We start from the raw sequence: 21,803 nt of genomic DNA on the forward strand, positions 1-21,803 counted from the left end.
AGTTTCTGGAGTGTGAAACAAAATTCTTCTGCTATTCAATTAGAAAGGACATATATTTCCCTTTAAGGAAATTGTTATGATAATTTTGCTAGCCTTGATATTCATAAAATGAATATCCACCAATCAAAGAGTACATATGGAGCAACCCATTCTTCCAGCCACATATGTAGCAAAGGATGGCCTTGTTGAGCATCAATGGGAGGAAAGGCCCTTGGTCCTGTGAAGGCTCTATGGCCCAGTGTAGGGGAATGCCAAGGTGGGGAGGCAGGAAAGAGTGGGTTGGTAAGTAGGGGAGCACTCTCATAAAGCAGGGAAAGAGGCAATGGAATAAGAGGTTTCCAGACAGAGGGGATGATATTTAAAATGTAAATAAAATATCCAATGAAAGAAAAAAAGACCAGATTATAAGCCCCAGATACTGAGCTATAGCATTTAATATTTGATCTGTAGGCTTTTGGTTTTACTTTTACCTGATTGTTCTCTTATGTTAGATGTATATACATTTTTAAAGAGACATTAGACTTTTAAAATACTGAGATTTCTAAAGATTGCTAATATTCAGCTATATTTTATATTATAAGATAAACATTGAGACTTTGTGGACAAGGTATGGAACATTACATTTTAAAAGTGGTGTGTGTGTGTGTGTGTGTGTGTGTGTGTGTGTGTGTGTGTGTGCATGTGTGTGTGTGTGTGTGTGTGAAGTTGACAAGGTGTTGAGCATGATGATTAACTTTGATCATCAACTTGACACAGTGTAGAGTAAACTGAGAGAGAAGTCTTTATCGGAAATTGTTTGCATTCTGAAAGCCTGTGGAGATGATTGATTGATGTCTTAGTTGCATTGGTTGATGTGCAATGATCCAGTCCACTGTGGGTGGTGTCATTGCCTGGACAGGGTGTCATGAGCTATGTAAGGGTGAATCAGTCAGACTAAATACAAACAAACAAGCAGACAAACAGGACTGGATGCATTTGTTTCTTTCTGGTTTGACTATGAATATGAGTTATAATGTGAATATGGTGAATATGATGGTTTTTCAATGCTCCTGCCTCTGTGACTTTCCCACAACAGTGGACTATAGCCTACAAATGTGAATTAAAGCAAATGTTTTCTCCTACTTAAAAAAAAAACTGAACTAACAATAAAGAAAAAAGAAGAAAAAAGAAAAAAAGCATGTAGAGAAAAAAATCCAGAAGTGTAGAAACATGACAAATAAGTCAAGTCTCCCCCAGGTTTTGATAAAAGTCTGAACACAAGTAAATAAGGTTAATGTTTTTGAAAGATATTTTTGGTAAGCCAAAGCCACTGGGGAACTTGACTCTTTTGTTCTACACAGTCCTGAGAAGGAAATACCGTCCCACAATGTCCTTTTCTATAGAAAGGACTTACATTTTAGTGATGCTTCAGTTATTTCAGACATCTTGAGAAACTTCACAGTTTTGAATGGCAAATGGTTTCTGATGAAACTATAAAATTCCCTTCAGGAAGTCTCTTTCTGTCACAATGTCCTTATGCATCTGTTTCGTTGAATCTTGTCATAAGTTTTTCTTTACATGGTCTAGGAAGGAGAACAACTGCCCTACTGATCCACCAAAATGTTTCTAATCCATAGGAAAGTAGACCACCCTTTGCAAGATTTATAATTGGTTCTTAAGTAAAAATCTTGATAAGACTTTTTGGTATAATTGGAAGCCATGCATATGCAAGGTTGTGATAATTGGTGTAGTTAGAATTACTATATAGTATGTTGTTGCCTTTATAGCTCTGTAATTGTGCTGTTCATGTTCCTTTGCCTATTAACTGTTTTGTTTTTTCATATGTTCTCTTCACTTATCCTGTTAATCTGTGTATATATACTGAGAGTTTTCTTAAGCGATAGAACATGAAGCTTTTGGCCAAAGTGGCAACAGGGATGGCATTGACAGCAAATTTAGAAGAATTTCTGTGGCATAGCCACATAACTGAGATTGTGGATGAGGGGAGATAGAAAGAAGACAATACTTAGAACCTAGATTATTGAGGAAGATGGAAAGAGTTCAGAGGGTTCAGAGGGGTTAATACAGAGGTTTGGTAAGAACCTGTGTCTCATCATCTACTCCTTCCATCAGATCTCACCTTTTAAAGGTTCCCCAACCTTCCTAACAGTACTACCAACAAGAAAACGGTTGTTAAAAAACCATGTGTCTCCTTGTGGAATTTTTAATTGTCAAGAAATGAAAGTTGGTCAAAACAAGCAGAGGAAAGTGAACTAAGGAGGGTAATGAACATCAGATACTATAATGGATTAGTAAGAAGGACCAAGATTACAGAGTAATCAGCATAGCTCAAGTATCTGGCTTTACAGGAGTGTTCCATTTATTATTTTGACAAATTCTTGAAGTACATAAAAGTTGAGAATCAAGGCTTCCAAGGTTGTTTGTCATAAAGGACATATGGGCCTATTATGAGTTGATATATTTGAATTGCAGGCAGATACAGGATAAGCAGAAGACAGAAATGATTAGTTTATGGACAGTGCAAAAGGTACTGTCTTAGAATAATGACAAAAATTATTCCAGATGAAGTGAAGAAGTACCTCAGAGAGATGGCAGGATACATGTGGTACAGCACAGATGTGAATGGTCAAATGGAAGGCAGAAACTGTGAAAGTGTATGGATGTCTAAAGGTATCATGGGTAATGACATGGTAGATGGTGTGGGTTGAACCATGTACTCGACAGGAGCCTAATTCCATCACTATGTTGCAGCTATGATGTTATTTGGTAAAGTAGGTCCTGGGATTCCAGCCTGATCCCTCTCAGACATAGATGTGGAAGGCCCTGGCAATAACTGCACTGATTTGTATCACTTACTGGGTATAGAGGTAGTAACATAATTTTTAATCTTCTAGCTAAAAAGCATAAGTCATTGCCCCACAAAGACATATTTCATTTCATAGAGTTACTATACTGTAACAAATCTGTTAATATCATTTAGTGCTGTATGTTGGCAATACCTCTTTTCAAAAAGAGTGCAGGAATATCAGATGTGTAGATAAAATAAAATTAGGGGGCTGCAAATTGTCCACTTCCAGTTTCAGACTGAAATACACAGATACATGAACTCATACTGGAACTGAGGACACTCAAATATGTTGCAATGCGTGAATATGTCAATTCATTCTTCACGAATTATTTAAAGAAGTTCATACCCCCAAACACTAAAATTTCCTAAGTTAGTGATATAGTATAGTTACTACTATAATTGGTCATTAAGTTCTCCCTAGCCTTATATTTGTTCACCAAATATCTAGTACAATGCTAGAAAATATTCCATTTGCACCTTACCACCAAAATTATGATTGGTTTTGCAACAATTCCATTTTAGTAATTTTTCTTTATTAATTTTCTGTTTCTGTAATAAGATACAATGATCATGGACAAATAAGGGCAGTTATTATGTGTGCTCAGTTCCATAGTAATTAGAATTCATCATGGCAGGAAAGTAAGACAGGAAATGGTAGAAACCCAGCAGGAGCAGAAAGCTAGGATACACTCTCTTGACTCATTTAGTGCTGTATGTTGACTCACAAGAAATAAGCAGAGTGTGACAAAATCAGAACCTTCAAAACTTGCCCTGCGAAACAAACTTCCTTCCAAGATTCTATAAACATACTACCTCCTGGGTATGAAGTGTGCAAATGTCTAAGCCTATGATGATACTTCTCATTCAAACCAATATGATTAAAGTATTCTTAGATTCAAATTTTAATATCAAGAAGGGACCATGTCTTCTTTGGCATTTAAAGGATAAACTCTGGAGAGATAGAATAGTAGTTCAGAATACTTGAATTTGTTCCATAAGACAGGAACTGCATGATCAGCTGTTCCTGAGATGCTAAACTGCCTGTAAACAAAATTACAGGGGATCTGACAACCCTTTTCTGGCCTCTTCAGCACTAGCACAGATTGGGTATACACTTATGGAGACACATGCACATAGAAATAAGTCAAAATCAAAATGTGTTTAAAACCAACCAAAAACATAGGTGCTTTAAATAATGATGAATGCTTGATAACTTGTATTTTAAGAATGAGGCTCTGACTACCGAATTCCTTCTATGAAGCCACAATTACTCTTATACCTAAACCACACAAAGACCCAACAAAGAAAGAGAACTTCAGACCAATTTCCCTTATGAACATCGACGCAAAAATACTCAACAAAATTCTGGCAAACCGAATCCAAGAGCACATCAAAACAATCATCCACCATGATCAAGTAGGCTTCATCCCAGGCATGCAGCGATGGTTTAATATACGGAAAACCATCAACGTGATCCATTATATAAACAAACTGAAAGAACAAAACCACATGATCATTTCATTAGATGCTGAGAAAGCATTTGACAAAATTCAACACCCTTCATGATAAAAGTCCTGGAAAGAATAGGAATTCAAGGCCCATACCTAAACATAGTAAAAGCCATATACAGCAAAACCAGTTGCTAACATTAAACTAAATGGAGAGAAACTTGAAGCAATCCCACTAAAATCAGGGACTAGACAAGGCTGCCCACTCTCCCTACTTATTCAATATAGTTCTTGTTCTAGCCAGAGCAATCAGACAAAAAAAGGAGGTCAAGGGGATACAGATCGGAAAAGAAGAAGTCAAAATATCACTATTTGCAGATGATATGATAGTATATTTAAGAGATCCCAAAAGTTCCACCAGAGAACTACTAAAGCTGATAGACAACTTCAGCAAAGTGGCTGGGTATAAAATTAACTCAAATAAATCAGTAGCCTTCCTCTACACAAAAGAGAAACAAGCCGAGAAAGAAATTAGGGAAATGACACCCTTCATAATAAACCCAAACAATATAAAGTACCTCGGTGTGACTTTAACCAAGCAAGTAAAAGATCTGTACAATAAGAACTTCAAGACTCTGAAGAAAGAAATTGAAGAAGACCTCAGAAGATGGAAAGATCTACCATGCTCATGGATTGGCAGGATTAATATAGTAAAAATGGCCATTTTACCAAAAGCGATCTACAGATTCAATGCAATCTCCATCAAAATACCAATCCAATTCTTCAAAGAGTTAGACAGAACAATTTGCAAATTCATCTGGAATAACAAAAAACCCAGGATAGTTAAAACTATCCTCAACAATAAAAGGACTTCAGGGGGAATCACTATCCCTGAACTCAAGCAGTATTACAGAGCAATAGTGATAAAAACTGTATGGTATTGGTACAGAGACAGACAGATAGACCAATGGAATAGAACTGAAGACCCAGAAATGAACCCACACACCTATGGGCACTTGATTTTTGACAAAGGAGCCAAATCCATCCAATGGAAAAAAGATAGCATTTTCAGCAAATGGTGCTGGTTCAACTGGAGGTCAAGATGTAGAAGAATGCAGATCGATCCATGCTTAGCACCCTGTACAAAGCTTAAGTCCAAGTGGATCAAGGACCTCCACATCAAACCAGACACACTCAAACTAATAGAAGAAAAAACTAGGGAAGCATCTGGAAACATGGGCACTGGAAAATTTCCTGAACAAAACACCAATGGCTTATGCTCTAAGATCAAGAATCGACAAATGGGATCTCATAAAACTACAAAGCTTCTGTAAGGCAAAGGACACTGTGGTTAGGACAAAGCGGCAACCAACAGATTGGGAAAAGATCTTTACCAATCCTACAACAGATAGAGGCCTTATATCCAAAATATACAAAGAACTCAAAAAGTTAGACCGCAGGGAGACAAATAACCCTATTAAAAAATGGGGTTCAGAGCTAAACAAAGAATTCACAGCTGAGGAATGCCGAATGGCTGAGAAACACCTAAAGAAATGTTCAACATCTTTAGTCATCAGGGAAATGCAAATCAAAACAACCCTGAGATTTCACCTCACACCAGTGAGAATGGCTAAGATCAAAAACTCAGGTGAAAGCAAATGCTGGCGAGGATGCGGAGAAAGAGGAACACTCCTCCATTGTTGGTGGGGTTGCAGACTGGTACAACCATTCTGGAAATCAGTCTGGAGGTTCCTCAGAAAATTGGACATTGAACTGCCTGAGGATCCAGCTATACCTCTCCTGGGCATATACCCAAAAGATGCCCCAACATATAAAAAAGACACGTGCTCCACTATGTTCATCACAGCCTTATTTATAATAGCCAGAAGCTGGAAAGAACCCAGATGCCCTTCAACAGAGGAATGGATACAGAAAATGGGTACCTCTACACAATGGAATATTACTCAGCTATCAAAAACAACGACTTTATGAAATTCGAGGCAAATGGTTGGAACTGGAAAATATCATCCTGAGTGAGCTAACCCAATCACAGAAAGACATACATGGTATGCACTCATTGATAAGTGGCTATTAGCCCAAATGCTTGAATTACCCTAGATGCCTAGAACAAATGAAAACTTAAGACGGATGATCAAAATGTGAATGCTTCACTCCTTCTTTAAAAGGGGAACAAGAATACCCTTGGCAGGGAAGAGAGAGGCAAAGATTAAAACAGAGACTGAAGGAACACCCATTCAGAGCCTGCCCCACAGGTGGCCCATACATATACAACCACCCAATTAGACAAGAAGGATGAAGCAAAGAAGTGCAGGCCGACAGGAGCCGGATGTAGATCGCTCCTGAGACACAAGCCAGAATACAGCAAATACAGAGGCGAATGCCAGCAGCAAAACCACTGAACTGAGAATAGGACCCCGTTGAAGGAATCAGAGAAAGAACTGAAGAGCTTGAAGGGGCTCGAGACCCCATATATGTACAACAATGCCAAGCAACCAGAGCTTCCAGGACTAAGCCACTACCTAAAGACTATACATGGACTGACCCTGGACTCTGACCTCATAGGTAGCAATGAAAATCCTAGTAAAAGCACCAGTGGAAGGGGAAGCCCTGGGTCCTGCTAAGACTGAACCCCCAGTGAACTAGACTGTTGGGGGAGGGCGGCAATGGGGGGAGGGTGGGGAGGGGGATGTTTGCCCGGAAACCGAAAGGGAATAACACTCAAAATGTATATAAGAAATATTCAAGTTAATAAAAAAAAAAAAAAGAATGAGGCTCTGGTCTGATTTTTTTTTCTTTTTAAAGATTTATGTATGTATGTGAGTACACAATTGCTATGTTCAGACACACCAGAAGAGGGCGTCAGATCCCATAACAAGTGTTTGTGAGCCACCATGTGATTGCTTAGAATTGAACTCAGGACCTCTGGAAGAGAAGTCAGTGCTCTTAACTACCCCTGGTCTGAATTCTTACCATGACTCAACTAGTATTTGTAACATTTCCTAGCATATTGGCATACCACTATTTCTCAGTTAACTTGCATTCAATTGTGCAAATAAGCAGTCACTTCTAGTGTAGATGACATCATATTTTCCCTTTGACTCATACTTCAGTAAATATCTGTTGAGACTTGCTCGGAAGTTTCATGAATTAATGGAATCTTAGCTACAAAGCTCTAAAACAAAATAGTTGCAAAAAATCTCAAGTAGAAAGTTGTAAAGTCAGGACTCAGTTCAGACCTGGGCTGTTATTTTAAAGAATAGGGCCCCACTTTTTGGCATTGAAGTGTGTCTGAGCTATAGCACATGGTCACCTACTGCTGAAAAAAGCTATGAATGGTACCAATAAAGAATCAAAAACTTGACTAAAACATGATTTATTGCAGTGTGTGTGTGTGTGTGTGTGTGTGTGTGTGTGTGTGTGTGTGTCTGCAGGTAGCTAGCCCTATGCATAGATTAGTGTGGATATTAATATGAGTGCCCAAGCCAGAGGACAGTTCTGGTTCTTATGAACTTTTAGGGGCTTGTTTTGTTGTAATTTAGTACTGTGTTAATTGTGGATATGTGCCACTTCATATCTATGTTTGCATTAACTTTGAGCATTTGGTTCTCACCTTGAATTTTGTTGAGGGTAGTCTCTTGCTTTGCTCTGGAGCTTCAGCCTAATGTTTTTATCTTTCTTTCCCGTTTTATCTTAAAGATGGTTGGGGTAACAAGTACATTTCATTATATCTAATTTGTATGGATTCTAGAATCCAACTCAGTTTGTCATGTTTGTGTGGCTATTCTGTTTACTACCTGAGGTATCTCCCTGACCCTGCAGTTTTTCTTCAGAGATAGGATCTATCATTGGCCTGAATTTCACTGAAGAAAAGTAACCTGGCTTGCTAGAAAGTCCCATGGATCCACATGTTCCTCCAGTGCTGGAATCAGGATTAGATGTATATTCCCCATACCTGTGCTTTTTGTTTTTGTTTGTATGTTTTTTTGTTGTTGTTTTTTTAAGTAGTTTCTGGGGATTGAATTCAGGTCTTCTTGTTTACAACATGTGATTTGCCAACCAAACATTTGACATAGCCTTTTGTGTTTGTTTTTTATAATTGTAGTGAGGACTTTGAGGACAGCAGATTTGGTTATTTATCAACTGCTTGTAGCCAACTCTCGTTTTCTAAAGAAATCACTCATACAAAGGCACTGCTTGGATGGAACCTTGTGTTCAAGGATTTTGTATGCATCTTCTCTTTATATTTTCACAGCACGGGGAGGGATGTGTCCATCAACATCTCCTGTCTCTTGACTGTCATCCAGCCTGCCATGATCAACCCTTGGGATTCCAGCTGGGCAGAGATAAAAGGAACACTCCTAGATTCTTAGACATGTTTTCTCTTGTGTTGGATCTACAAATGATATTTAGTGTCATTTTTCTTACCTATTATTTGGGTAACTGAACAACAAAATATCACAAATGTCAAAGATTTTGGATACTGCTCTGGTGTTCTTCATGATTAACCATGGGCATACTGCATACACTGTTACTAATACTGTCAGGTGCTACCTCTGTGGGGATTATGCTGTGGGCCATTAGCTCCAGGACCATTAGCTACTTACTTTACAAACAAAACAGAGCATGCAAAGCATGCACAGGACCAAGGTGTCCTCCAGATTCTCTCTTGAATCTAGAGTTAAGAAAACCATCTTTCACCTTTCAGCACATTTGTTTGCTTTGTCACACTCTCCTGTATCGTTCAAGTTCATACGTCTCTTGCTTATAATTACAGCTACTTTCTGGAGAACATATCTACAACTGACTCTAAGTTTCTGAACCACTAGGCTCTTTGTGCTAATGAGTCCAGACCTCTGTGCATTCATTTTCAGCTTTGCCTGGACAAATAATAGAACACTCCCCCAATCATCTAAGAAACTTGTAAGTCATATGTTTTTTAAACAACTTTGTATGTTTGATTCACTTATTCACAGCAGTCATACATAGCAGTCACAACGCAACACAGTAGTGGCTCTTATGTGCCTACATAGATGAGAATACTATAATATTATTCATGTACATTTATAGAGGAAGAAAACTATTCTTATATCAAGATCAGGATCATTATCAATCAGTAATTCTGGGAAATTGTTTCAAAATATTTAATTAAGGAAAACCTTTTACTTACTTTAATAATCTTTACCTGGTATTATTTCACTCTTTTCATTTAGCTTATAAAGAATTATTTTCATTAATCTAGTTGTAATATTTTATCTTACATACATCTGATGAAAAGCCCAAATGAATATAGTAAAGCATTATTGGACTTTATAAATTTTTAATGATTAGGGGTGATAGATGGATCGGGGGTCAAGAGCACTGGCTGTTCTCACAGGAGACCCAGATTCAGTTCTAAGCACCTACATGGTGCTCACAACTGTTTTTACCTACAGTTCCAGATGATCTGTAATCCCTTTTCTTGGCCTCCTCAGACACTGTATATACACGTTGCACATACATACTTGAAGGCAAAACACTTACATACATAAAATAAAAATAAATATTTTAAAATGTTAATGTAATTAAGTATTAAGTGTTAATATAATTAATGTGTTAAGTGGACAGGTATGCATTTACTGTCCTACTCTGTAGTTTTTCTAAGCTGTACTTACTTTGTTTTCTCAACTATTTTGACTTGTTTAAAACAAGTTTTGTAGTTATGTTTCATACACTTTGTATTTATAAATGAGAAACTGTCTTCCAAACTTAATCATATGTAAAAGTAGGAAACGGTCTTTTTCTTTATTTTTCATTCGTTAATTATTTACTTTACTTTCTGACTGCAGCCCCTCCCCCTCCTCTCCTACCTGTCCCATGCCTATAAATCTCTCTGTTCAGAAAAGATGGAAGAGACTTGGGGAGTCATCATGAGGATGTTTTTTCTCGAGTTTTCTTTTTAAGTTCACATCTCAGTGTTATCTTGTTCTTCTGGCTTTGTGAATTTTCAACATATTCCATGTCCTGCCGCATGTTTCTACATACAAATCCTTTTTCCTCTCAGAGAATTATCTTGAGTCTGATAGGCTTTATAAAGTCAGATTTTGCTAGTTTTCACTAACCTTGCATTAGTTTTTATTGATTCATGATTACTGTGCATTCTAATATACACAGGACAATAATTCTTTAATATCTCCTTTCTAGCTGCAGTCATGATACTTACACATCCAAAGGTATAATTTCAAATGAATAAAGTTAATTCTCCCTCCCTTCCTATTTGTCTACGTGGATAAGAGGGGCATGAGCTGGGAAGGATGATTCAGAAACAAATGGAGAGGTATGAGAATGTATCATGAGTCATTACCATTCTGTGTAAGCAGGTTGCAAGATTTGATTTTTATATTATGTAGTACGCACTTGCTCATGTGTACCTATATATGTTTGAAAATGAATGTGTGTTCATGTGTGGAGGCCAGAGTTAATTATATGTCTTCCTCACTGACTCTCCAACTTATTTTTTGAAACAAGGTTTCTAACTGAACTTGGAGCTTGCAAATTCACCTAGCCAAGGTGGCCATCAAGCCCCAAGGATTCTTCCATTTCTGCTTCCCTGATGCTAAAGTTAACACCAGATGCCACCACGCTTGGCCTTGTTTATACATGGATTCGGGGAATTTGCAGTGAGGTCCCAAGCATATGCAATGAGACATCTCCCCAGTTCAAGATTTTAGCTTCTTAAAATGACATAAAAGTTAGTATATATTGCAAGGAGCACATTTAATACCATGCAATAATTCCCTTAAATATTGTGAAGTCTTTAGTACCTCAATAACATAAATTCATAATAGAATGACAGATGTAAAAATGAACAAAGTTTCAGGAAGCAAAGAAGTTGAATGTTTCTCTAAACAGTGATATTACCTTCTTGGTAATCAAGCTTTCAGGAACACATTGAAAGATACAAGAGCCCATTTGTAGTGTAACTGGAGCATGGACATCATCTAAGCATCTCTACATCTTCCAAAGACCCACTACAAATGTATCTTTCAAAATGCATCTGAAATCTTGAATTCTAAGCTCAAGCACTCGCAAAAATAGCAGAGATAGCTCCTGGGATGACTCTTGAGACTGTCTCCATAATTCTCATATGGGTAGTCCAGGGTTCTCATACTCCTGAAGGTCACACAGAAGACATCAAGTGTAGTGGGTACTGCGGTGCAACTGCCAGATCCACCCTCCTCCAGAACCAATGTGTACACCCTCCTTTGATTCTAAATCTTTTCGGGGATTTATCTTAAATTAATTCTAATGACAATGGTATAAGTTTCTTCTCTCTAAATCCACTTTCTTAAATCCATCTCAGCAAGGACCATAGGTTTTCCAGTTGAACCTCTACATGCAAACCTCAGCCTTGGTATTTGCTCTGAGGTGTGGCACTCCAAACCAACTCTTGATATCATACCTTATTTCTTACAAGTGTTCTACATACCTCTTCCTACACCATACCTGCCTATTCCCCTATGCATCTGGGGAATAGAACATTTCAATGGGACATGCATATCTCAGGAGGATACTACATACCTATACACATCTTCTCACCTAGGATAGGGAAACTATACAAATTAATGATTCTATCAAAGTTGAACATGGGTGAATCAATGAGTTTTTATTGGAGTTGCCTAAAGGAGTGTGTGTGTGTGTGTGTGTGTGTGTGTGTGTGTGTGTGTGTGTGTGTATACACGGGTATTTTCAAGAGTAGGAATAAATAAAATCTACCTGTATCACCAAAAATGCCACCCCAACATAAGTCTCATCTTATTAAAGCTGCAACCATGGATTTTCTGCATGGCTTGTAGGTGCCCACAGCTCACAATGTCTGACTGAGTTGGTCTATTCAGAGTTAATTCCCCCAGCAATTGTTTAATGTTTCTCTAACCCTGAGGAGGGTCAGTAGTCAATCTTACTAAGTTTGTTCACTCTCTGAGTCTTAGGAGCTTCCCAGGGCCTTCAAAGAGCAAATGTTTCAACTCAGAGGAAATTGCTACACATTCTCTGAAATGCACTATGACTCACTGTTCCTTAATTGTACTACATAGTATCCTATGACACTTACATAGTATTTGTATCTGTGTAAGGCAGGACACATGGCACAGCAATAGACCATGGTCTAGGGAATTAATATTATGTGCCCATCAGTACATACACGGAACCAATAATATTTTTCCTCCTTTTCCTGCCACCTGCTGAGACATACTATAGCTGTTATCGCTTTTACATGTAAATGAAAATATTCATGGTAGACTAATTAATTCTTTGGTAACAGATGGCACCACTTCCTCCCTCAACACAAACCAAACAAAACCCCCAAAAAAAGAAAAAAATTAGATAGAACATGCCAACCCAAGCCAAAATAGCATGGAATCTATTTTGTTTTTGTCAACTATTCCCAGGAAGTATCAATCGGAAACAGCTTTTTAGCTTGGGGGTGGGACTTTGTGTCACTTTTTCTTCTCAGTACTGGGACTTTGAGCCTGTGCAGACTTTGTGCATGCTGTCTCAGTTTCTATGAGTTCATATGTTCATCAGCCCTGTTGTATCTGGAAGATACCTGTTTCCTTGGAGTTATTCATTACCTGTGGCTCTTACAATCTGTGTTTTCTGGTTCTTTTTCCATATAAATCCTTGAGCTTTGAGGGGAGGAGTTTGACAGAGACATCCCATTTAGAACTGAGTGTTCTATAGTCTCTCACTTTCTGCATATTGTCCAGTTATAGATCTCTGTGTTAACTGCCATCTACTGAAGGAAGAATTTTTTCTGATGAAGATTAAAAAATGCACTGAGTCCCAGCCAGGTACTGGCAGAGACATATTAAGAACAGCTGTTAAAAAAAATGACATACTCACACATTGTGGATATGGGTGGCACAGAAGAAACAAAACAAAACAAACACCTAGGAAATCATCCATGCAGAATTCATGCTGAACAGGCAGGATGATCTCTACCTACCCCTCTCCACTTACAGAGCTCTCATGTTAGCCAGGTTGCCTTTTGAATATATACCCAAAGACAACCTTTAACTTCTGATCCTATGTCTGTCTATCCAATTTTGGGATTACTGGTGTTTACACTCAATTTTCCATGGTGCTAAGGTGTCACAGCTAGTTTTTGTCAACTTGACAAAAATCTAGATATATCTGGGAGGGACTCAATCCTTTTCTTCTTCTCTATGCCTCTAAGCTTCCATCTCTATCCTTTCATCATAGCAAATACACATACCTGAAACTATTTCATATGGAACTGCTTAGCACTGTCTGGAGAATGATCTATGATAGTTGTGCTTTTGATTTGAATGAGCGAGTTTACTATGAATATAGTAAGGGAAGTAAAAGAATCAATAGTGGGGAATGGGGGAAGCTCCAAAGACTCAATGTGACTGACCTTAGCCAAAATGCCCAGCAGTGGGGATATGGAACCTGAAGAGACCATCTGCCGTAATTGGACTGGGCCCTGAGTTGAGGAATAAGGACACAAACCCACCTACAAAACTCTCAACCCCAAATTGTTCCTATCTAACAGAAATGCAGGGATGAAAATAGAGCAGAGGCTAAAAGAAAAGGTCATCCAGTGACTGGTCCAACTTGGGATCTATCCCATGGGCAGGCACCAAATCCTGACACTATTACTGATACCATACTGTGCTTATACACAGGAGTCTAACATGGCTGTCTGTGAGAGGCTCTGCCAGTAGCTGACTGATACAGATACAGATACTCATAGCCAAGCATTGGACTGAGGAAGGGGACCCATATGGAAAAGTTATGGGAAGGGTTGAAGGAGCTAAAGGGGGTGGCAACCCCATAGGAAGAATAAGTGTTAACTTATCAGGACATCTGGAAAGCTCCCAGAGATTGAGCCACCAACCAGAGCATTCAAGGGCTGGTCCAACCCCCTCCTCCCAACATATGTAGCAGAGGACTGTCTTGTCTGATTTCAGTGGGAAGGGATGAGCCTAATCCTGTAGAGACTTGATGCCCCAGGGTAGGGGGATACCTAGGGGTTGGGGAGGCACCCTCTCAAAGGCAAAGGGGAGTAGGGATGGAAGAAAGAACTCTGTGACAGGTGAACAAAGGGGGTTGACATTGAGGATATAAATAATTTTACAAAAGCAAAACAAAACAGAGACACATTGAGCAAGAACTGGTAGGATGACTAATAACTCTAGCCATTGAAACTACTTACTAATAATGTTTTTTACCTAATTTCCTAATATACAGAACCTGCGATTATGTAACATGCATTTCTATTATATTGTATATAATTGCACTTGGTCCAGATGGTCTGTAGTTCCTTTCTCAAGCAACCCTGACCCAGATGTGGTTTCCTGATTGAAAAACTGGAAGCAAGAGATAAAATCTAGGAGGAATGTCTTCTGGGGTAAAAGAAGCCAACAAGGGCAGTGAAAAAAAAAAAAAAAGACAGAATTAGATAATGGAACCAACTCTACTTGAAATTTCCAGGTATAAGCTAAACAATATGTAAACAAAACTGGGAAAAATAAGAATTATTCATTCTTAAAGTGAACCTAGAGTCTTGTGTCTCTGTCTCCCATTACTTCCCTTGCTAGTCCCTGTTGATGCCCAGCTGTGCTGGCCATGGCATAACTGCTTAACAGTTAATAGTTTTAAAGACCCTAAAATGGAATCTTTAATCATATATATGATTATGTCAATGTCGCTAAACATTTAGTGTTCTTCAGCATAAGAGATAAAGAATATAAACTTAAAATAATAAAAGTAAATGAAAACCTTATTTTTTGTTGTCATAATTCACATAAATTGATTAGAAATGTCAATGCTAACTCACCTAGCCCTTGAAAAATCCAGGACCAATTACAGCCTTATATTAACTAATTAAACTTACCCTCATCTTGTACTTGTTAAGAAATCCAGTGCTGGAGTTGGGGATTTAGCTCAGAGGTAGAGCGCTTGCCTAGCAAGCACAAGGCCCTGGGTTTGGTCCCAGGGGGTTTGGGGGGGAAGAATGTAAAAGAAATTCAGTGCTTCCTACAATCTAGGGCAGTTCAAAATGAGACTAAAAACCTTTACTATGTCTGAAAGGAGAGGAGACAGGCAAGAGAGCATTTTTTTTCCATAAAGATCTGTCAAATCAAAAACAAAACAAAACAAAAAGAAAGTGTCTAGGAAGGCACTGTTTAGAGTTCCTCTCCATACCCTTCCCTGAGCTCCCCAGTTCCTGTATTTACTGTTGATTGATTTCAGATGAAACATATAGTACAGTAATAGAAGAAAATGAAGAATGGACAGAGAGATTACAAAGAAAGTACACTCACAAAGAATGAACAATGGTACCACTGTGCCAAACCCATATTGAGGTAGAGTATAAACTGAAGTTTCTAGAACAGACAGACCATTTGGATTAACTCTAATGGGATGGGGCAATGGTATGGCTCTCTTCTGAGGGTTACACCATATAGCTCTGACTGGCCTGGGGATCACTATGTAGAACAAGTTTTTGCTTCCAGAGTTTCAGTATTGAAAGCATGTGCACTTTCACACATGGTTAAGCCTTTTGTTCTTTATCACAAGACCATGTGTTTACCATTCAGGGCCAGGGATACATGATACTCAAATATGTATCACTGATTACGAATGCCCACTCTCTGTGAGAGTGGGTGCTTTTTCCTTTGTTTCCACTCTCTGTGAGGGTGTTTCCTTCTTAATTTTCTCTCTGATTGGAGAGGAAGAGGGGGTAAGGGAGGAATGCAGGTAAGGGGAAGGAGGAAGATGAAGGGAGATCGAAAAAGAAGAAAACAAAAATCAAGAATAAAAGCAGTCACGCTTTAACAACCCTGCTACGTTTTCGTATTTTCATTCTTAAGGAAAAAGGATTGTGATACTTTTATAATAGCCATATAAGAGGTTTGGCGTCCAAGCTCATTATGCGGCAGGGGTCCATCCTCAAATACTTTCGACCTGGCTCATTTCTTACTCGCTACCTAGAAACTCCCCAGCAGGATAAAGTAAGAGGTCGCCTTGGCTGCTCTATTTCTTCAGGGTAAGGGGGGACTTTAACAAAGCCTTTAACACCACCAGCCCTTGAACGCCACCAGCCCCAGGGCCGCGTTCTAGAAACTGAGCAAGGCAAATCTCCCTACTTAGGAGTTCCTTCTTTAGAGACCGATATAACAGCCGCAGAAGCACAACCAGACCAGCCTGTTCTTCATTACGTCACGCACAGTTCCCAAGACTCGGGTTTGAGTCTTCGAGTCTCCCCAAGAGACCATCTTCGCCACCTCCCATTCTCGACTCTCATTGGCAGTTAGACCTGCTTGTTCCCGTGGTTGCCAGCAGCGACGTAGGCGGGCACAATCCTGGTCACTAAGATACTTAACTTCCGCTTCCGCTCGTTCTGCGGAAAAACATCTGATTCATCCGGCCAATGGTGAATGAGAAGTAGGCGGGACTTGGTTGGTTCAGACCAAACAGACGCGAGCTTGTGCGGCAATGGCGGCGAGACAGCCCCTGTAGCGCGGCTCGGGCGCCCCCACGTCCGCTTTGCGTCCTTTCCCCGCACCGCCCCTCCCGAGCCCGGATTCCGCCCGGAGCTCGCTGCTGCCTGATAGAAACGCCAGGGAGTCAAGATGGCAGCTGCCGACGGCGACGATTCGCTCTACCCCATTGCGGTGCTCATAGATGAACTGCGCAATGAGGACGTTCAGGTGCGGGGATCCTTCCGTTAGAGTGTGTGGGGGAGATCGGGGACGGGGTTCTTCGCGGAATGTGGAGCGATGGCTCAGGGTTCTCCAGGAGTGGCGGAAAGCAGCGGCGGCCAATCAGAATTCAGGTCTCATCTTTCTTGATGGCAAGGTTCGATGAGATGGCAGCCTTCATTGGGTGCCCAGCCAAGCGGAGGGCAAGCCTCGAGGGTCCCACCTGAGTGCGCGCGGCAGCCCCGGATCTGGGCCTGGGCGGCCCGAGATTGGGTGGCGGTCTTGCTGCCGCCTTCCAGTCGGTGATTGGCGGCCGACACAGAATGGCTCTCTGTAGGGAATCGGCGGGGGCGCGTGACCTGCTGAGTAGGGGAAGCCCTCAGGGGCCCTGGGGAGTTACCATCGCTTTTAGTGTTTTTGTTTATTTTAACTGGGACGAGTGGGGATTGATAACTGGGACTTCTATCCATTCTTCACGGACCTCCGCCTTGCATTTTGTGGTATCTCTCCTGAAGGAGGAAGGAGACTGAAAGTATGCACTCCAGAGATTTAACCTAGCCATATCTGGGATAGGTCACGTGTACACACCCACCTGTTCTCCAACATTGTCCCAGGCCGGTCTGCCAAGCGAGTTGATAGTTCTGGTTCACGGGAAAAAAATGAGCCAGGACCCCTGAGTTTGCTGTGGTTTTGAAAAAGAGGTCAGACCTCAAGGCCGCATCCTTTCACCTGAGGATGACCTTGTGTGCACATTATTTCATCCCCCCTGGCTTCTGTTTTCTACAAATACCAGCTAATAATAGCCCTGGCTTCCCTGGGTGGCTGAGGAAAAGTAGTAAAATAAAACTGGCTGTTTGTAAAGGCTCTATAAATGTTAGCTATTATTTTGGGGGTGTGGCTATTGTGGCACTACGGCCTTCTACTTTTCCTTTTATATAGAATTGTTCATGCTGCACTTGGTCAATTTCCTGAGCCTGGCCTATCTAAGTTTTATGTATTTATGTCTGACTCTGGTTCCATTATCAGCCAGGCTGGATTTGTACTCCTGGGTCTTGCACTTTTTGCTAATTGATTCAGGCAGTCTGTATTTCTCTTCTGTTAAGTGAGAATAATAATCTGGTTTTGAGCATACTGTATGAATTTATGTGTGTGTGCTCTGTAAACACATGCAAAGGATGAGGAATGTTGTTGGGGTCATAAAGGAGACCAGAACCTGGTATAGTGGTGCATGCTAGCAATCACAGCACTCTGGAGGCAAAAGTAGTGTCAAGGCTAGCCTAGTCTGCATAGTGACACTGTATCAACAAAGAAACAGGCTGGTTGCTATACAAAGGCTAGGTGTGAAACAGGCAAACAGAACTAAATCTGCATATTACCACATGTAAGAAACCAGATCTGTCAATGTTGAAATAGTGAATCAGCAAATGTTTGTTGGACATCAGAGTGGTGCTCTAGATGTTGACAGCTGGGAGCAAAAGGACAAAACTTGCCTTAAAGGAATTAACATTTTAGTGAGTAGTGACAGGTAAATAGGTATTATGTTGACTATGGAAAATATTAAGAAGAAAATAAGAAATATAGGGTACAATATTAAAGTAAGCATGGGAAAGTCTTGTAGAAATTTGAAATAGTACCTGCTTGTGGAAGGAGCCATTAGATTCTGGGTAGAGTGTGTATACTAGACAGTTGAGTAAGGAATTAAGCCAGTCAAGGGAAGCTCCTTTCAGGATGGAAAGTTTAAAAATTTGGAGAAGATAATTCCAGAAGGAGGGTATGTCTCTCTGTGTGTGTGTGTGTGTATGCATGCAGTGGCTATAGTTATAGTTTTTTGCCTCCAAGGATGTTTAGTAATGTCTAGGGGATGGTTTGTTTGTCACAGCTGGGAGATTGTTACTGCTTTTAGTAGGTTGAAGTCATGAATGCTGTTAAACATGATTGCAGTATATAAGACATCCTTCATAGGAAACAAAAAAATGTCCCTCTTTTAAAAAAAAAAAAAAAAAGATTTTAGTGCTAAGGTTGAAGGAAGCTGTTGGATGAAATGTTCACCCAGAGACAATAAGGAACTTGTTTAGCGAGGTCAGCTGGCCAGTTTTGTCAGAATTCTGTAACAAGTCACTATAAATTAAATATAAAACAACATAAAGTTTTATTATGTGTTTCCAGAGATCAGAAGTCTGTCAGAGATCTTGCTGGGTGAAGGTGACCTCATGACAGCATAGCCTTGAATTAGGCAATAGGGCTACGCAGCCTTCTGCCACTTTACTCAAACATTCAGAGTGCCATCTTCCTGAAGAAAACAATGCACGCTGTGAACAAAATCAAAACTAGAGTGAGAGAACTGTCCACAAATGGACAGTTTTCCAGCAGCATCCTCACCTGTTAATATTGTTTTTCTAGAAGACCTCAGAGCCTTGTGGGAATAACCAACCCGAGCATACAGGGAACAATCTGTAGATGATACATGCTACTATGACTGGCATGAAGATTATGAATGGGATGGTAGTTTCTCCCTGATACCATCTATTGTCCTTAGGGCTGCTGCTTACTACTCACCAGTTGTCACCCTGGCCCATTATTTCCCACAGTGCAGCTAGGAGAGGAGCACAAGCATGTTAAAAAAAAAAAAAAAAAATTGAGGCAAGGATGTTGAAAAACTAGTTTACAAGTCATCAAAATATAGCCGTAGTACCATATCCACCTACAGCCAGCTTTTGCAAGTAAGGTTTTGCTGGAGTAAAAACCATGCCAGTAGCTTTACTAAATAAAACTTTGCAGGAATAAAAGCCATGTTAGTTTGTTTGCATAATGGTTCCTTCCCATTGAAACTGTTGTGCTGTGAGCACAACTTGAATGATTCAGAAACTGGCCTGTGATGCTAGGAACATTTACCAACAATTTAAAGAACTCAACAGTGCACTGAGCACCTGCAGGCTAACAGCCAGCATCTAAGAATTGTTAGTATTTGGTATTTGCTATTTTTTTTTCCTAACCTTTCTATAGATTTCTACACATTTTATAGTTTTGAGTGAAAATAACGTTTTTTTTTTTTGGTGGGGGGGTGTTTATAGTACTTCATGTTGAGATCTTTTTACTACCAAGATGAGAATTGGTGCCTCTTTGGTCCTTCCACTGCTCCAAAAGACAGGATGACATGGAATGAAAACTGTGTTATGTACATGTTTGTTTTGAGTTAAGGTATTGTTTGTAGCCCTGGCTGACCCGGAACACCTAATGCTCCTGCAGTAGCCTCCCAGGCTTGTGCGGCTGTGCTTAGGTAGTTTTCATCATAGCATTTTGTCAAATTCTCAGCACTGTCTGTGAGCCCATAGACCCCGGAAGTCCCCTGATGGGAGAGCCATACTTTTCCAAGACAAAGTTCTCTTGTAGATGTCTTTCTAATTGTCTGGGACCTGAAAAGAAAACTTTAAAGAGAGAGTCCATTTCTCTTCCTACCTCTCCCTCAGCCTTCTCTCTTCTCTTTTTTTCTTCCACTAAGAGGGTTCCCCTGTGGGATAATCTGATCTCATTACATTCTTGACACAGTTACGGAACTAGCTACAATAAAAAAGCACCCTGTGGAGAGACGACAGGGACATTGTCACAGTCATCTGTCAGTGCTATTCTAGCTAAGTGTCTCTTTTCTGAGCCTCGGTTTGTATAAGAGAGAGGCATGGTCACACATAAATTGCTAGGGTAGAGACAATCAAGTGAGAACCTGGCATGCAAATACTTAAAGACAGACCAGTTGGGTGTGTTACCAAGACAGTGTTTGCTACAGCTGCTGTATTAAATCACCACAAATAGGGTGGGTTAAAACAGTCAATGCATCCTCTCAATGTAAACACCAAAAATCTGAAGTCAGTTGGGTCCTCTGAGGTTCCAAGGGAGGTCTGCCCCACATTTCTCTCTTAACTTCAGGTAGCTGTTGGCAATTCTTTATGTTCTTTGCCTTGTGGATATGCCTCCCCTATCTCTACCTTCATTTTCACATGACCATGTGACTTCTGCAAATAGCCTTCTCCATTTCTGTTCCTATTAAAGATGCTCATAAGTCAACTCTGACTTGAGGATGGTTTCATCCTCACCCTCACTACTAGCAAAGAGTAAGGATTGGTGTGTCCCCCACATGCAGTGGTTGAAAGAACAGACTACTTGTTTTTTCCTCTGTTCTCACATCACAATCAAGAAAGCTCCATGATCCTAAAATGTGTCCCTACTAACAAACAAGCATCTTCCACCAGCCAATGATCTGTAACATGGAGAATGTGAGATCTCAGAGTTGATCCGTATGAATGTTCTGCAACCTTCAGATTCTAGTTGCAAGCCCTGGGTCTTGTGCTTCTTTACCAAGAATAAAATCAAGATTTTATTCTTGACCACTGCAGCATTCATTCCCCTAAGGGTATACAACAGAAGTCATTCTGAAATGGTATTTATAGCTTACAATCAGGATACATCATTTATGACTACTATAGGAAAGCAAGGTATGGAGAAGATGGGGCTTTCTGTGTGTGGGTTTTGGCAAGAGACATTCTGTGTTACTGTATGTGTGAGGGGGAAGCTATAAGCCAGAAACAGTAAGCAAAAACATTACGTGGAAACTGAGTATATACCTTTATCGTGTAGGTCCACCCACTGAACTGGGGGAATTAGAACTGTTAATGCTAGTCTCGATTTTTGTTTTTATTGGCATATATTAATTATACATAATAGGGACTTCATTATGAAATTCTTCTGCATCTATGTGGTACATTTTGATCATGATCCTCTCTGTCA

The 21,803-nt window shown here is 40.0% G+C and overlaps 1 protein-coding gene across 1 annotated transcript in view; it reads left to right on the plus strand.

The window, feature by feature from the left end:
• The first annotated feature begins 16,805 nt into the window (after positions 1-16,805).
• Ppp2r1a (protein phosphatase 2 scaffold subunit Aalpha) overlaps positions 16,806-21,803 on the plus strand; it is a 28,169-nt gene continuing 23,171 nt past the window's right edge. Inside the window, exon 1 of the mRNA XM_032894628.1 lies at positions 16,806-17,033. Coding sequence (XP_032750519.1) covers positions 16,956-17,033 — 78 coding nt within the window. The 5' untranslated portion in view covers positions 16,806-16,955. The remainder of the gene's footprint in view (positions 17,034-21,803) is intronic.

The sequence above is a fragment of the Rattus rattus genome, chromosome 2 (assembly GCF_011064425.1).
Source record: "Rattus rattus isolate New Zealand chromosome 2, Rrattus_CSIRO_v1, whole genome shotgun sequence".
Classification (NCBI taxonomy): Eukaryota; Metazoa; Chordata; class Mammalia; order Rodentia; family Muridae; genus Rattus; species Rattus rattus.